This window comes from Ylistrum balloti, unplaced genomic scaffold, assembly GCF_031769215.1.
Source record: "Ylistrum balloti isolate Yb309-2 unplaced genomic scaffold, AGI_CSIRO_Ybal_v1 Utg370016, whole genome shotgun sequence".
NCBI classification, from domain to species: domain Eukaryota; kingdom Metazoa; phylum Mollusca; class Bivalvia; order Pectinida; family Pectinidae; genus Ylistrum; species Ylistrum balloti.
Genome location: NW_026782086.1, coordinates 538,660 through 556,526, shown reverse-complemented (window position 1 = coordinate 556,526; position 17,867 = coordinate 538,660). Strand labels below are relative to the sequence as shown.

Genomic DNA, 17,867 nt, shown 5'->3' with positions numbered 1-17,867 from the left:
GCTGTCCAATGGGAGTAAACCACGTGGTCAATAAATACATTGATTTTTTTAGAGTGAGAGAATTAAAGGATAAAATCCACCTTTCAACATGATTTTATTGTTATCTCCTTTCTGGCATAGTCTTCAGTATCCTGAATACATAAATATTTCGTTTTTATATTGTGAGTCTCTCAATGATTACGACCAGAACAGAAACAAAGGTATATAGGTACGACATCTCAGGTGCTGTTTGAAAGTGAGTGACACGGATAAATATGACACGTGATTACACATTGCATTTAACAACAAACAAATCGTTATGCATGAGTTTAGTCAAATAATTCGAATATCTAAAATATCAAAGAATGTTTGTTTTCTGCAGAGATTTTACAGTCGTCGCCAGTAAATAAACGCTGCGTTCCCTCCGATAACATTTCCGACGTCAAGCGATGTTTGTTTATAAAATAATGATTACAATTGCAGTATATGTGATACCAACTTCACAATAAGTCAACATTTAAAGACAAACAAAGACCGAATAATGTTTACTGTCTATTTATTGATTAATTGTGTTTTATATAATGTAGTACTTATGTAACGCAGTGCCCGCATATTTCTGATTCAAACAATGTTTATTTTAGATAATATGTCTGTATGCTATTTACAAATTCAGAAACAATATTACAACGTATATACAATATCTGTTTTACATCCATCGTATTTAAATTACACACATATTATACTACTTATCATTGATACTATAGCAATATTGAATGAGAGAGGTGAGGACAAATGGGGAATGAAAATCCATGTTATCCCGTCAGACAAATCTGATCTGCGTTTTAGATATATAGTACATACTGTGAAACAAATAGCTTTTTTCTACGTACCATGATAAAATAGAAATATGTACATAAAAGGCTAGTAAATTCTGGTTCTTTTTGTTACATATAAACATTTGTGTTTTCGTAACAGTGAATTTGACGAGACTGTCTTTGCAAGCTGAGGTGATTTTATATTAACCAGTCCTGCCTTTAGAGATTATGTTAAAGAGCAGTATTGAAAATGTGTATGGTTGAAATGCTACAAATGTGATGTCATGATCGTGAAACTTCGGTCGGTATCCTGACAATGATCTCATGTAACGGGTAATTACAAATTCTATAATAATTATGCATTGGATATAATAATATTTTTCTTGTGGTTTGAAGTAATTCATTACCATATCAGAATTAGGTAGCCAGATCAACGATTCATAAAAACACGACCACAAATACGAGTGAACACTGTCTCACAGTGCTTATGGCCATAATCGCATCAAAACAGGCCGTTTCGTTTCTCAGCTTCCTGAGAGACATAATTACATATGATAATCTGTGAAAGGTATCAGTGCCAATGGCTAGCGCTAGTGTACGTTATTTGACTAATTATTATACAAGAGATAACACAAGACGCATTACCGATGCAAAATCAGTTAGTGATATATAAGAAATAAATATATTTTTCATGAAGGTACATGTATATAAGAGTGGCGAGTAGTGTTCATCATATATTGATCACCGGCTTGGTGTACCTCAAGTGTCCAACTGCCGACGTAGACGATATCCCAGTGTCCGGAGCGGGGTCGCCTATTGACACAGAAACCTTTCTGTCTTTGTTGAGTTTCCCAGTATCACCGATACCAATATGATTCAACGAACCACGCCGAGGAGCATTGTAGTTATCGGATCCCTTGATTCTAACCACGGATGACCGACGCTCTGGTCTACTTCCTACTGTGTCGTCCATATCCTCATTAATCAAGGATTTTCGACGTTCACCAGAATGATGCGATGGACCACTAACACCTGCCTTCATGGTTCTCGCAGACGTCAAAAAAGACAACATGTGTTGATCCACGCTTGATTTTCGCCTCCCCTGCCTTTGGAACCCTGGGATTGTAGATTTTATATCTTTCAGTGCCGGACCAATCGGTCCTCTGTTCCATCCGTTGACAGTACTTTTCTCCTTACCCATTGAGAACGCCTCAGTGCGACTGGAATTGCTAGATTCCAACTTCTTACAATCGCCGCTTAGACCAGACTTGCTGCCTGAAAGCTGATGTGTCGACGAGTTATTTGAATGTTCATAAGCGGTGGGTCTATTTGATGATAGCGATGTTGCTTTTGAATTGAGATTACTTGTGTTATTTGCAAGATCCACAGTACGATTATTTGGCGAGTTATTTCCAAGTTCGTCTGAAGCTTTGTCATTTGTACAATTATTTCTCATTTCGGCTGTTGAATGGTGACTCGAAGAAATATTTCCAATATCTTCTAAAGCATGACCGTCTGAAGTGTTTTTAGTAAGTTCTTCTGCAGCGCCATCATTTGAACCGATAGCTGTATGTTCAGCAGAAAAATCACATGGAATTATTTCTGAAGTGTGACCATTAGGTTTCTTGCTTTTGTTTGCATCAACGTCTTCATCTTTAGTGGAATCATCACCTAAACTTGAATTATTTTCTTGTCTTTTTTCAGATGTTTCTGAAGTGCCTTCGACCCTTTCGAAGTTTTCTTTATGTTTCTTCTTTTTCCGTTTCTTCTTGCGCTTCTCTGTTGTGTTTGATGCACCATCAACAGCCCTGATAGGCTGGGCGTCAAGGGGTGGTAGTTTAGCTGGTCCTTTGTTCGAATCCACTGGAACCTGTATTGGTACTGGTACCATATTTGGAACAACGCCATCTTTAAGATTCGCATGTGGATTGAGAGGTGGGTGCTTCCCCCCATAAGCGTCCAACCCTTTGGAACCGATGTTATTTGGAGTAAAAGGTTTTTCCAGGGGTTGTTTATGGTTGGATTCCTTATCCGAGAGACGGTCATTTAAACCTTTGGATGAACTTCGTGTGTTTTTCTCATTTGTAGGAGGTATGCCGTTCTTTTCATCGTCATTTGGCTTTACCTTAAACAAAATGTCTTAGTAGTTTAATAAAGATCAATCAGAAATACGAAGATTGTAGAAATGGTTGTTAAATAACAATACATGTTACAATAATGCAAGTTTTTATCTACCGACATAACTTTCTGTTTAAATCGTCAGCATTTCTTCATCAAGTGCATTCGAGATATTTTATACAGTTATTTTCTGTTTTATCGTGATTGATACCGTTTTCCCTTTCGCTCTAATGTACAATCATTACTTCAACCGTGAGCTAAATGTGCCTACCTTCCGTTTCTTCCAGCGCACTAGTACAATGATACCCGCAACGGCTATAATCAGGATTGCGATTAAAATGAACCACCAAGGAACTGAAAATTGGGACAGAAAAATATTTTAAGTAGTCAGTTTAGCCATGAGCATTATGGAAATGAAGAATTTGACAAATAAAGAAAACTGGTCGATTTCGAAGTATTTCTAAAGACATTTTTTGTTATCGAGCGTATATTGACGAAAATAATATTCTTCCAAACCATGAGCTTCAAACTTTCTTGGAAAAGTCCATATATGGTCGGAATACTAGTGGTTGGTATGTGTTATAAGCCCTTCTTTCTGATACGGGGAAAAATAGCTTTTAAAATGATTTTGAAATATTTTCTCTTTCTCCAAGTGCAATAATGATGCCATACACAGCATGTATTAGAATTTTCAGTTCGGACAATGAAACACCTTTAAATAAACTTACAAGAGGCTGATGCTGGTTCGCTGCCTATTGGTACCTGTTGAGACGAGCCTAATATCGTAGACTTGACAGTGGTGGGAATGATGGTCGGTGCTTCTGTGGTACCAGGTGTGGTGGTGGCGGCGGCGGTGGTTTCAGCAGTGGACGTAGTAAATTTAGGAGTAGTTTCTGCTACAGCTGTAACGGTAGTAGGATTGTCAGATGTCGTGGTAGTAGCTAAGGTGGAGGTGAATGTGTTGGGCATCTCAGTTGTCGTATGAAGTGTGGTGTAGGTTGTGGTGTCAGCTATTGCTGTGGAGGTAGAGGGTACGTCAGTTATCGTGATAATTGCTGTGGTGGTATGAATCTCAGTGGTCGTGGTGTGGGTTGTGATGGTAGACTCCTCAGATGGCGTGGTAAGTTTAGTGGTTGTGTCAGCTGTGGTGGAGCTAGACACGTCAGTGGTGATAGTAGGTTCGTCAGTGGTAGTGGTAGTATCAGCAATAGTTGTAGTAGTAGTTGGTACGTCAGTAGTCGTGGTAGGTTCGTCAGTGGTAGTGACAAGGCTAGTGGTAGTATCAGCTGTGGTTGTGGTGGTAGGTATGTTAGTTGTCGTGGTAAGTGTGGTCGAGATGGTACTGTCAGCTGTGGTTGTGGTGGTAGGTATGTTAGTTGTCGTGGTAAGTGTGGTCGAGGTGGTACTGTCAGCTGTGGTGGTAGGTATGTTAGTTGTCGTGGTAAGTGTGGTCGAGGTGGTACTGTCAGCTGTGGTTGTGGTGGTAGGTATGTTAGTTGTCGTGGTAAGTGTGGTAGAGGTGGTACTCTCAGCTGTGGTCGTGCTAAGAGTGGTGGTTACACAAGAAGATCCAGCTGTTGCATTGGCCACACAGTCATAACCAGGGACAACCGCTGGACACGATATCTTCAGTGATCCGCACGTGTCCGCTTTAAAGACAGAAATATATCATCTATTACTTTGTAAGCGTTTTTAATTCATATCCCGCCATTTCATATGTGTGTGAGAGGGGGAGGGGTTAGTGTTATTTTTAGCCACCATTCTGTCATAAAACATTATTTCCTTTTTCGCTGACACTGAACTGTAAATTGATATGAAGTTATTTAACAGTGATATGCAGGTAATTTCTTATTTGGTTATGGCCAATTTATTTGTTCAAAGTTATGGCCATTCAGTGGACAAAATCCCCAAAAAACGAATCAAAATCAAAAAGTCCTGGTCGACATTAGAAAAAATAAAAACACACTCAAAAACTACAAAGTAACGCATTTTCAAAAAGCCAATAAACATTACCAAACGTACCTTTATTCCCGACAACATTGTCAACCACCCCACCCCACCCCACAACTCCTCCAAAAAAAATAATAATACAATAAAGGTGCGACTGCTGAAACTTACACGAGAACCCGATCCAAAAGTAACCATTCGTAGCCCCTAGGTTGTTTGAGAATGTCATCTCCAAATAGTTAGACTGGCTGGTAAAAATGTCCCGAATGATGAAAAGATTGTTATCGGAACAGTCTAAGACGATGACTGACGAGTTATCATGGATGGTTAAGTTTTGTCGGCACGTTCCGGTAGAGTCACTCTGTAGACGGAGGTCCAGTACTGAAACAGTTATCTGAGAGTCGCACGCAGTCTCTATCGAGCACGACGTTGATGTTACTGTAGAGCTGATAGGATTGGGGAAATTTGGACTCCACAAGTATAAGTATGATGGGTCGGTGGTGCCTTGGAGGATGGCCGAGTCTGTGCTTCCAATGTCGGAAACTGGAGAAATAGAGATGAAAACATCAAATGCAATTAAATGTAGTGCATTTGGGACATGCTATTCATCGAGTTTGTTTTATATTCAGAACGGAGATACATTGAAAATAAGGCACTTTCCCTACAGAGATCCACTCTTCAAAGATCACTCAAATGTATCCCTTCGTAATGCGGTTAATACTACTGTTATCTAAAGGACATCGTGATTTCTGAAGTTTTGTTCATAGGTTTTTGTAATCAAACTACATTTTTTCATATATTGCATTTCATCTCGTTTTAAATCTATTTTAAAGGACCACGTCATATTAGTTTTTATGTCTCGTTTATCACCACTGTTGAAATATTTCATAACAAAATCGGATATTCATACTATGCAATCATTGCGTTTGGTTCCAAGCTAACTGACTGGCCGATCTGACGAACCCATTCCTTTGCAATGGAGCTACACACAACTGCAATATTGAAATCAAAACCATTGGGATTTGATGATGAACAGGAACCAGAAGGGAAGGTAAAAATGTAAATGTAAGTTAGTGTACTAAAATGCGTTGCCTCGGTTTTAAACAGTGAGCAACATTTGATAATGAGCATTCTTCGTGAGCTCTTCAGCAAGAATGATAACTCTTTGTCATCAAACAACACAACTGCTTTACCTTATCGCAAGAATGGTCATTGCAGTCAGTCACGTTTTATTATCTCGAAGTGGAGAGACGAAAATTGGTCTGTTAACCCTAATGTGAGTGCCATGAATTGGGCCATTAAGTGGTCCTCTCGTGTGCAGGTTTTTAATTTTATCATATAATGCTACAACGAGATTAATTCCACACAGAAACACGTCACGTGATTTTGGTATATCGGTCATTGTAAAACATATTATCAGAACTCCGTGTTGACAAGTTTGTCAGTAGTGGTCCCAAAGGGGATGAAAGTTGTGACACCAACAAGTTTAAAAAAATGTTGGCAATTCTCAAGAATAATTTGATACAGGCTAAAATTGATAGCTTCCTATTGACAGCAATGCTCATAAAAATGTATTCATGACATTTTCTATACAAATATTTCAATTCAATTTCGACTGGGATTGCAATATATTTAAAACATCTAGTTTTATACTCTTACAGTATTTTATGCATAATTCTTACAAATATAGCCAGGTAATTTCAAATCGTCACTAGAGAATAGTAGAGTTCTACGATATTGTAGCTCTTCGATCACATAATTTTTTTAATCAATTTCTGCGAACCTTTCATAGCATAATAATACTGATTAATATTCGTTTGGAAATATCTTATAAATGAAAATTAAGATTTTGTTTTTAATTACGAGGCTAGTGCACATCCCCATCTATATTTTATTATTTCTTGCGGTAAGTTTTTCATTTCCCTCGGTCCCCTTTAGGTATCAAGATCTAGGTATTTAGCATTATTGACGAGGTCTAGAAGGCTGAAATAACTGTATGCCTAGAATGATGCAGTAAGTTAACTCACATTTTGGCGTTACTGTGCACCCGGTTCTAAATCTCTATCGAAAGGTACTTCACACTTATTTATATATATTAGTTGTTTCTTGATCACATTTATTGAAAACAAATCATTTGGACTTTGGAATACACCTCTCCATCGTGTGTTTGACATTTATTCGACCAGTTTGGATTTTACTCAGTCGCTCCGTAGGCTTCAACAATTCAGGTCCTTAGCATTATGGCGAATCCCAAACGGATGATCTAAATGTGTGTCTTCTGAACAGACTTGAAACACGATATTTGGTGTCTTGTAGGGGATATTCTTATCTCAATAATATAAAATGGTACACGGAATCCTGGTGATCGTCTCCAAGGAATGACAGTGCCTAGTAATTCACACACGATGAGGTTGTGGTTAGGGACTATATTAATAGTATCGTACAGATAGACAATGGTGAAGTTCTTAATGGTGATCCTACCAAATGATCGAAGGAAATATGGCATTGCTTGTGCTGAGTAACGTTCAGTCAAACTTACCTGGGATACAGTAGTAATACATATACAGGTAGTTACTAGTATCCAAGAACCCGGATGAGCACGAATCAGGCGTTTCCATGGTATCCACTCGAATCTTGTCACATTCGCTTTTTCCCGTACAGTTAATCTGGTATTTATAATTAGCGTCAAATCCCCCTGTTACAGAATAGTCAAAAGTACAGTCCGTATCTGCAGGTGTGCAGCACAATTCCTCCTCCTCCACAAACGATGTAAACCTCTCACAACCTGTCGCGTTTAGCTTTGCTCCTGCAGAAACATCTCTGACTACGATTCTTTCATCTGATGAACACTGAGCGTCCATGTAAACGTTTCCGTTTTGGGTACCGTAACAGCCATATTTGTATTGTTCAGGCTCTGCTATGGCGGAGTACGTTACGCCTGAAACATGAAGAAGTGATTTAATGATAATCGTTAGAGAAGACCTTCAATCTTACCATTCTTCTAAACAAGAAGGAAAGTAACCAAATAACACAGAAATCCAGGGAAATAACGTAATAAACGAAAAAGAAATTCAATCATTGTAATAAAATCGACTTAAAAGACCGCAGCGACTTCAACACAGTAATAGTATCAAAACTTATAAATTAGAGCTAAAACTAAATAACATCATACCAAAACAGAGAAGAATATTCAGAAGAGTATAAAAGTGTTGTAGGTCCATGACATACTCATTGTAACACACTTCAGACAATGTTTCTACAACAATGGCGAATCGGATGTTATAAGCAAATGTTGTGTAAATACATAAGCAATCGAAAATTGGAAATTGGAGAAGTCAATCAATAAAGGAATTTGACGAACTTGTATTTAACGCCATTCCAGCCGAATCGACACACGTGAGGATCTGTTTACATGCCAGTTGGAGTCGGGCAAGAAAATTTAATTTTGGAAGTCGGTAACACTAATTAGAATATATATTAGGGGTGATGTACATCTTTGAAGATAATGTGGTCCGTGTCTTACACAGCCTGGTAGAGAATTGTAAAGGAAGATATTTCTGATACAGTTATTCGTGCTATTATCAACAACTCGTTTGATATCTGAGGCACTGCCTCTGCTTTCTGGTACATGGGGAGGAGAAAGTGTCAAAATTCGCAATTGGTGACGAATGCAGGTTATGTGGTCAAGTGATTGTCAGGAAAGAATTATGTAGCATATGCACGACCAAGTTAACATTGTGGAGAAGAATCCATAAGTTGTCCTTTATCAGTTTTGATAAATCTTTTTATACTGTTACATATTTACCGATACTATAAATACACGTTTAACATGCAGCAATATTGCCAAAGTCGTATATCGTCAAATATTTTATAAATACTTGAGGCCCTACCTATCATTACTGAATTCGATATCATAGTCCAAACTTTCAGAAAAAATCTGGCAACACCTCCACAACATTTATTTGAAGAATTCTTCAAAATCTGTACAGGTTACTCGTCAGAATGTGTTTCTGAGAGTACACCGTGATCATCAGTATGGTTTGGACAGCATCCTCGATACTCCAGGGGTTACGCTCACTATCGCTCTCCGCACTCCTGGAACACTTCATGGCAAAACAGAAGGCACAAGAGAAGTGATCTGATTGGTCTAGAGCGGGTTTCAGGAGAGAAAAAACCCTGACCAACCTGATTAAGTTCCTTTAAAGATTATAAAGTACAACATACCGTTTTGAGACCTCGAATTTGGTTAAACACACATCAAAGGAACAAAACAGTCCGCTCGTCTTGTCAACAAGGTGTCGCACATGGAACGCTCATTTTTGTCATGAAATACCCCAGGGTAGCAGAAACTGACACTGAAAATAACTCCTTGAAAATCGAGAATGTTTGTACAGGTGATCAGCAGTTTCATTCTACTGACTCTGCATGAACGACAACAATTTGAACCCAAGACATACACAAGACTTGTATATCAGCGCTTTTTAGCCTGTATCCTAATTTATTTATTTTTAACCAAAAAAATTGATGTAATACAAAACATATCACGCTAGTTTGAACATTTTTATTGCCAAAAGATAGACAAAGGATTAGGCACAAGTTATTGCAACTTATCAACGCCTTCTCCCAATATACATTTTAAATTACGTTACAATAATAACAATACAAATATACAATTATTGTTACACATTGGCATCAACATTTTTTTCTGGGTTTGATAAAGTTTTGCACAGATTTAAAATTGTTTGCATTAAGGTCCACGGAAAATTGAGAATTGCCAAACAAAAGAATTTCTATATCTAATGCAACGTTCCAATATTTAAATTTTGAACTAAAATATGTCTTTCGTTCGAAAAACGTTGACATTCAATAAAATAGTGAGACATTCTCACAAGGATGATCACATTCACAAGATGTATTCTCAACGAGGTTTACTCTAAAAAGGTCATAATTAAGGGAACTTCACTGGTGTCGGAGCTTAGTATGTAATATATTAAGTTTGTAATTTCCAATTTTATAGTAAATTGGTGGACTTGACTGAGTACTTGACGCTAAACAAGATTTGAATGAATTAATAGTGGGTTGGGTTCGAACCGAATTGTCTAAGTTATTCCAACAGTAAAGAGTAGAAGGTAGAAAAGACGAATAAATTAGTGACAGTCTGAAAGGAGGAATCCTATAGTTATTATTGTTAAACAGAACACACGTGCTTCCTTTGTCACTTGGGCGTACGTTTAATCCATAAAGGCCAAAATTGTAGTATGGTGTCAAAAGAGACATTGAGAATAAAGGCGTCTTTGTGAAAGAGAAAAAAAGACAAAGATCCCAGGGCTACCTCCAACGCCCAATCTACTGGATATTGCTGAATATGAACAAACTTTACCTTAATATCCAAGTTGTCAACAACTATATAACCATCATTAATAAATAAATCAATGGAACCCACAACTTACAAACTCACATTATCCCAGTTTATTTGTAAATATAGGAATGGGTCAGATAATTTAATATACTTATAAAATGAACTGTAATTGATTTGCATTTCCCCTCAATATATGAACATTTTCCCTTGATCTCCCACGAAGTTATCAAATGGGAACAGGCCCTTGAGTAGCCGACTAGCTGATCAAATTTTCCCGCATTTTTTTCGTGTTGGAACTCTTCAATCCAGAAGATAAAAAACTTCGATTTACCTCCAGTCGTGTTTTGGAGCGAAAATGACAGAGACATGGGATTACAAAGTCTGTAGAGTAACTTTGGAAATTAAGCTAATCTAGAATGGAACTGGGAAAACTAAATGGCAAGGGACAAAATATCAATGTTCTTCACGAAGGTAGGTCGACATTGCATGACATCAATGCACAAAGTAGATTTCCATAACCGGTTACTCGACTGACTCAGTGTTAGCCTCTGTGTCTGCGGTTGGGTCACTTCATAGGGTCTAGTTCATAATATGTGTAGGATATTATATGTACGTACGCTTACTGACAGTTGGATCTATAAGCCTTGTATCGATATATTCGGGTTGTCCATTGTTTTATAGCATTTCTGTATTGATAATATTTGTATTTATTCATCGCTGTTCTTATAAATAAATCATACTCTGGTTCCTAGATTGATTTGGAGGTTAACGTTACTCGATAGGCATCACTTGTAAATAAGTCTGATGTAGTTTCATATCTATGTTATATGCTTTATATTCACCTGAAATGAATCATCGCCTTAATTAGCTGATAAGAGATGCCAACGGGCAAATGCACATGTCATTCACTTATTTTTGTGAATATACCAATTCATAACTGTAACAACGAACCAATATCAAAATTTTGATGATCACAGTCACAAAGATGTATTGTGGAATCCCACAGAAAAAGCATGGGTCCAGACTCAAGTGACTCAAATATTTGAGTCCCAAAATTCACTGCCATTATCATTATTGAAAGAGGTAATTAACCAAAAAGGAGACGATATGGTTCTATAGCATGTTTTTGATTCTCAGCAGAAGACCAATTTATATAAAGAAAATACCCTGATATATGTTTTTTTTAATAAAGTTTGATCTCAATCAGGTTAACAAGTTTAGTAGTGAAATGATTGATCAGCCTTGGCAAACTGCTTTGTAGTATTAATGTATATGCAGTTGTATCAACATACTCTATGATAATGCATCTCAAAAATCAGTGGAACTGTACCAAACCAGTTTTATTGGTCAATGATGCTGTTGAGTGTGAGTAAATAACACTGTTCTGCTCATTTGATAGGAGACCATGTATGTATCATCCCTTTGATGTGTGTAATTAGAAATGTTGTACATATATGGTGTACATCAATATAACATGTATCTGTGTAAGAAGCTTGACCAGATCATTCTCCACTGCTGTTTTGACAAGAATTTTGCTTAAGGCATAGAGAAATAAATCAGTAATAATCCGAAATACCCATTCATAGATATAATAATAGCAACAAGCATATAAAGATAGGCTTATGATAATAGAAATACACACTTATAACACAGATCATCACGGAAGAATGTCTCTCTGCTTCTTTATTTGTCAACACCAGAGACTTTTAACATCAGTCTAGGTTATCAGAATTAGGAAGGCTTCTATAATAACATACAGATCTAGGACCATAAACTTATTAGTTATTACATTTGCCTAGAGATTGGGATTATTTACCTATATGCATGATGTCTCTTACATTTGTGTTCAACAGGAACTCAGTTTTATTTACTAAAATTGTGCTCATTATCAGTGATTTATCACATGTTTGTTGTACAATTTATAAACACATAAAATACTTGTATATCAAAAGGATGATTCAAAAAATGAAATCTTGTGTAAACACATTAAAGACAGGACAGACAAGTTTTAGTTAACACCTGTGTCTCAAATTGCTCTCAGATATAAAAATTGTAATTTGGGTTGTTTATTGTTATATATCTTTTGTGTGAGTTCTAGACTGAATCATCTGATGATGTGAAGACCTGTATAAAGCATGTGTTTATTATACAGATTTACAACTCTGATATCATTTGCAACATTTACAATATTATTATTTTCATGGACTGCAGTTAGTTAGAAGGATTTTTTCTCTCGAGTCCAAAACACACTTCTGATCAGTCCGAATGCTAACACCTATAAAAATTTTGTTTGATGGGTCCCAAAGGAAATGCACGAGGCCAGCACTCCAATGTCCCAGTCTCAAATATCACTGATAGTGGGAAATGTACAAATATTTCAATTCCATTTTAATTTTGATAATTGATGTGAAGCACTAGGTCTAAACTATTTCCTACGCTACAATTTCTCCACAAAACAAAACTCAAACATGAAATGTGTTAAGCATGCTGGATTTGTAGTCGGCATTTATTAAATTTTTTGGGTTTTTAGAAATGTTACACAACATAATATACATGGTCTACAGCTACCTTTGTATTGTTGAGTGATGCACAATTAAAGCCCCAGATTAACACCAGAGATAACCTGTATGAGCTAAATGCTCAGAAAACTTTATGGTTCAGTATTTCAGCTAATTACAGAAATGTATTCAGTGTAGGATATGATTGAAAATGATTTTGTAGTATATCTTAAATCATATCAAATATCTTTAAAACTGACTGCTCGTGATGCTGTCCAAGAAATGTCTCTTCTCTAAAGACATAAACGCTGCGTATTTGTAACGCTAAACTTGTTCTCCAAGGAGTCTTGTATGTACCGTGGGCAATCATCTTTTGTTTTGTCGGTATTTCATCTGTCACATTTTTCCCAACGTCTGTCCTTCATAGAAACATCAGCAGCCATAGATGCTCCCCTGCCCGCATATTTACATTGACACAAACTTCCTTTAATCTCAGAATTACTGTCTCCCTAGTACAGGTATAACCAATTTGCTTATTTTGATTTATCAGTGAACAAAGTCCTGTTGACAAAATTAGATTTAGATAAAAACTCACTAGAATCTAAACAAACTTTGCCACCTCTATAAATACTTACATGTAGTTAGAATTTTTTCAGACAAGTCACTGAGGAACCTGATGCCTGTTGAAATCACTATCTTATTTCCTGTCTGTACTGATCAGTCTTACACCTTCACAAAAAAATGACATAATTTTCATGAAAAACAATATTGTAATTAGACCTTTGAAAACCAGCAAAACATAAAACAATAATAACAATGGAACCTAACACTATATTAGCAGATTGTTCATCATTTCCACATAGTCTTATGATCTCCAAAGAAAACATATCATCCCTTACAACTGGACCTGTTATGTCTTTAAATCAATTCCATTAAATTTGTCACATGAAAATTTTTGGTGGGATCTGAAAAATTTCTTAGCTTATGAGCCCATTTGATACTATGAACAGCTGAGTGGAATTGAAGCATAAGAAAAACCAGTTGTCCATTATATAGGTCAAATCCACATGATTTGGCTGGATTTTTATAGCAGAATACTTGATGGCCTTGGGATGAATGAAATGTTCCCATTGTTTGAAGAGACTGTAGTACTAAAACACTGTGTTCTCACTTCGTTTGTTGGCTAGCTATACTATGAGTCAAGGAATGCATTTCAACAGAAACTGGTAAATCACCAGTGTTATTCACTACCACCGACAGAGCTTGTCTTAGCCCTAAGTCTGAAATGAATGAAAAGACAATGTTCTAAAGACATATCCTTAGGGATACAATCTTGGATCTGTTTTTTTTCTTTCAAATTATTTCATTATTACCTCAGCCTATTCTCAGAATATTTACACAGTTTTAACATCTTTTACAAATTCTTCTTATATATATACCCCAATGAACTTTGCAGAAATGGAGCAAATTTCCATTGTGGCATTACTAACTCTCCACAGACTTCTTTTGCCAAAATCTTCCTTAAAACTTTACACAACAATCTTGGTGGTGGAACCCACAAATTCAGACCTTTGCTCAAAGAGTACATAAATGCATTGATACCCAAGGTATTAGGGCATCACCATCTAGTATAAAATACTTCTCATTTTGCATCATAATTGCTTGCAAAGATATCACAAGAATAAGGACCCCATATAAGAGTCAACCAATTAAAAATCATTCCCAACCTGCTTATCACTATCTGAGCACCTACTCAATAGGTCTCATTTAGTGCTATTGGTATCCGGATTGGGTGAATACTAATCTTGCACTTCTCACACAAATTATAAATATCATTACTGTCATCTCCTGCAGCTCAGTCTGTGCTGCCTTTCTGAACCATAGAGACAATGGTTTCATTATCAGTGAACCATTGAACCTTGTGTCCTTCTAGACGATTCTCTCATGTATGTACAGAGAATTCTTTTAATGCCTTCAGTTCCTCCCTAACAAAACTTATTTTTCCATCTGACCAGATTATGATTTGAACTTTCTACTCTATGTCTGCCATAACCTAGTTCTGAAGCCTCTTTAATGATTGAAAAGACGACATCAGTCTCAAGCTCCATGCTTCAACATCTCCCAGTTCTTTAGCATAGCAATTTCACCAACTGCCATCTGGCTAGATATTACCTGACCTGCAATGCAAATTATTTTCCTGACATATGTAAGTTTGCTTCTCTTTAAATTCTGCAAGTAATGCTTCTATGCAGCTGCAAAACCTTTCTGATTTTCATCTCAAGTACATATACTTTAGCTTCATTAAAGTTCTGTAACAAAACTAACCATTGCAGTGATACTACCAAGAGTCCACTGACATTTCTCCTTTGCCACTGAAAACAAATTTCCTGATGTCATTTTAAATCTGCAAACTGAATCCCTGTGAACTTTTCCCTCCACCTATGCTGTTATCCGAAAACAATGATCAAGCAAACCTAAAAAATTCTGTGCCCTTCATGAAATTTAATGTAGTTATATGAAGATTTTAAATCAAAACCGAAAACTGAATCGCCTTTCTTAAAAATATCTTTATAAACTGCTGAAACCTTGTACTTGAATTTTTACAAACTGAGATAAGTATGCCTACAATCCAACATCAGTCTATTTTTACCATTCTGTTCTTGCTAGCTGTCAGTGGATTTATTAAGGATGGTTTATCATTCACTTCTGAATCACACCCTTTTAACAGTAACTTGTAGATTTCTTCCTCTACAAAATTTGTGTGATCCAAACTAGATCTATTGATCGCCACCTCTGTGGTAACTTGTAGAGTATATAAAGGTTATCTCTAATAAAAAACTAGATCTATTGATCGCCACCTCTGTGGTAACTTGTAGAGTATATAAAGGTTATCTCTAATTAAAAACTAGACCTATTGATTGCTGTCTCTGTACTAACTGGTAGAGTATATAAAGGTTATCTCTAATTAAAAACTAGACCTATTGATTGCTGTCTCTGTACTTACTGGTAGAGTATATAAAGGTTATCTCTAATTAAAAACTAGACCTATTGATTGCTGTCTCTGTACTAACTGGTAGAGTATATAAAGGTTATCTCTAATAAAAAAACTAGACCTATTGATTGCTGTCTCTGAACTAACTTGTAGAGTATATAAAGGTTATCTCTAATTAAAAACTAGACCTATTGATTGCTGTCTCTGTACTTACTGGTAGAGTATATAAAGGTTATCTCTAATTAAAAACTAGACCTATTGATTGCTGTCTCTGTACTAACTGGTAGAGTATATAAAGGTTATCTCTAATAAAAAAACTAGACCTATTGATTGCTGTCTCTGAACTAACTTGTAGAGTATATAAAGGTTATCTCTAATTAAAAACTAGACCTATTGATTGCTGTCTCTGTACTTACTGGTAGAGTATATAAAGGTTATCTCTAATTAAAAACTAGACCTATTGATTGCTGTCTCTGTACTTACTGGTAGAGTATATAAAGGTTATCTCTAATTAAAAACTAGACCTATTGATTGCTGTCTCTGTACTAACTTGTAGAGTATATAAAGGTTATCTCTAACAAAAAAAACTAGACCTATTGATTGCTGTCTCTGTACTAACTGGTAGAGTATATAAAGGTTATCTCTAATAAAAAAACTAGACCTATTGATTGCTGTCTCTGTACTAACTTGTAGAGTATATAAAGGTTATCTCTAATAAAAAACTAGACCTATTGATTGCTGTCTCTGTACTAACTGGTAGAGTATATAAAGGTTATCTCTAATCCTTTTCAACCACTTTGATGATCTCGTAATTAGTGTCTACCTCAACCCAAAAAATTATGCTATATTTAACTTTCCATTTCTAGCATTTTCACATAACTCACTGAGGTATGACTCTCCCAGCTCATGCTGAACTTTGTCATTGTTGAATCACATATTATCTATACATACATTATTTATATTCATCTTTCAGACATGCAAATTACACCCAAGACTTTATGGTTGTTGTACTTTCTAATCATTGTTGTGATTCAGATTTCTGGTAATACATAGTGATGCATTTGTTTATTAAAGCGGCTTTTGTATGTCCCTTATTGAATCTTGTACTTTTTCATGTATCTCACCCGATGTTACATCATGAATATTCATATTATCTTGTCCATACTGCACAGTCATTATAAGACAGAGAAATCTTCTAGACAGTATTTTTCTGCTGTATTATGAAATGCATAAAAATAAATTACTTTTCAACTCAAGCATTGAAAAGTTTTTGAAAGATATATATTTTAAAATGAATTCTCATAATTAAAGGTACATGCACTTGATGATAAACAATTGAATGATTTTTTGACGATGATAACGACGATGATGATCTTCTTCATCGTCTTGTTGTAAGTCCCTCCTTAAAAATCTTTTACAGTTATGACAAATAAAAAAACATGTCTGGAGACAGAATGTTTTTGTTTATATACCAGGTTATGAAGTACAGACTCTCGCACATCTATGACCAAGCGTTAAACAAAGCATAGCCATTGCATTTTTACCATTATGTATATTTTTTGGTCTGTAATCTGTTTACCTTCTCATCACACTGTCACACTGTTTTCGACCTTCGTGTACAAATGAATATAGTACAGCCGAAAAAGTTGGTCAATGCCTTACCATCTCATACACTATGTACGTCAGTGCTAGTGGGCTCCACACTGGTCGAAACATCACACTCTAATCTCCTACTGGTTTTGTTATAAGAACTTCTATTCTATTGACATTACCAACCTGGAGTAAATGTTCCAAAATATGCAGTACATTTTAGTAAGATAAGGTTAATCAGTATAGCTATAGTAGAGTATCAGAAGTATATGCTGACTCCTTATGAACTTTGATAACACAAACTGATCAGATTTAGAAAAAGAGTTTTTAGCATTTTATGTAAGAATGATGACACTTTTGACTGGTATAGGTAGGTTATAGAAACATTACGTCAGCCGTTGCTACCTGCCCCAGGTGAAAGATTACTTTGTCTGATTAAGTGCTCTCACCTTTGAGTTCTCTTTTTCAGTATCATACAGACGTAAATCATTTGACTTGAAGGTTTTCCTGCAAAAAACACCTTAAATATGCAACCATTTGTCAGTAACACTGACAATGAAATGCAAAAC

General features: G+C 36.1%; 2 protein-coding genes across 3 annotated transcripts in view; one reads left to right on the top strand and one right to left on the bottom strand.

The window, feature by feature from the left end:
- Window positions 1–1,524: 1,524 nt before the first annotated feature.
- On the bottom strand, window positions 1,525–8,968 carry LOC132548524 (mucin-5AC-like). The gene is made up of 6 exons (XM_060212389.1): window positions 8,854–8,968; window positions 7,399–7,797; window positions 5,031–5,402; window positions 3,641–4,561; window positions 3,184–3,266; window positions 1,525–2,919 (listed from the first exon to the last, which is right to left on the bottom strand). Exons 1-6 carry the CDS (start codon window positions 8,966–8,968, stop codon window positions 1,525–1,527), a joined length of 3,285 nt encoding a protein of 1,094 aa, XP_060068372.1.
- A 1,628-nt stretch (window positions 8,969–10,596) lies between these two features.
- LOC132548507 (WD repeat and coiled-coil-containing protein-like) overlaps window positions 10,597–17,867 on the top strand; it is a 30,101-nt gene continuing 22,830 nt past the window's right edge. For both annotated transcript variants that reach the window (XM_060212375.1, XM_060212374.1), the window contains exon 1: window positions 10,597–10,689. In XM_060212375.1, the coding sequence (XP_060068358.1) occupies window positions 10,635–10,689 (55 nt within the window). In that variant the 5' untranslated portion in view covers window positions 10,597–10,634. The remainder of the gene's footprint in view (window positions 10,690–17,867) is intronic.

Coding starts and splice junctions, on each gene's coding strand:
- LOC132548524 (XM_060212389.1), bottom strand. CDS start 8,968: ATGAAGTGTTCCAGGAGTGCGGAGAGCGATAGTGAGCGTAACCCCTGG. Junction 5,403..7,398: donor GTATTACTACTGTATCCCAG/GTAAGTTTGACT, acceptor CTATTTCTCCAG/TTTCCGACATTGGAAGCACA. Junction 3,267..3,640: donor CGAACCAGCATCAGCCTCTT/GTAAGTTTATTT, acceptor CCCAATTTTCAG/TTCCTTGGTGGTTCATTTTA.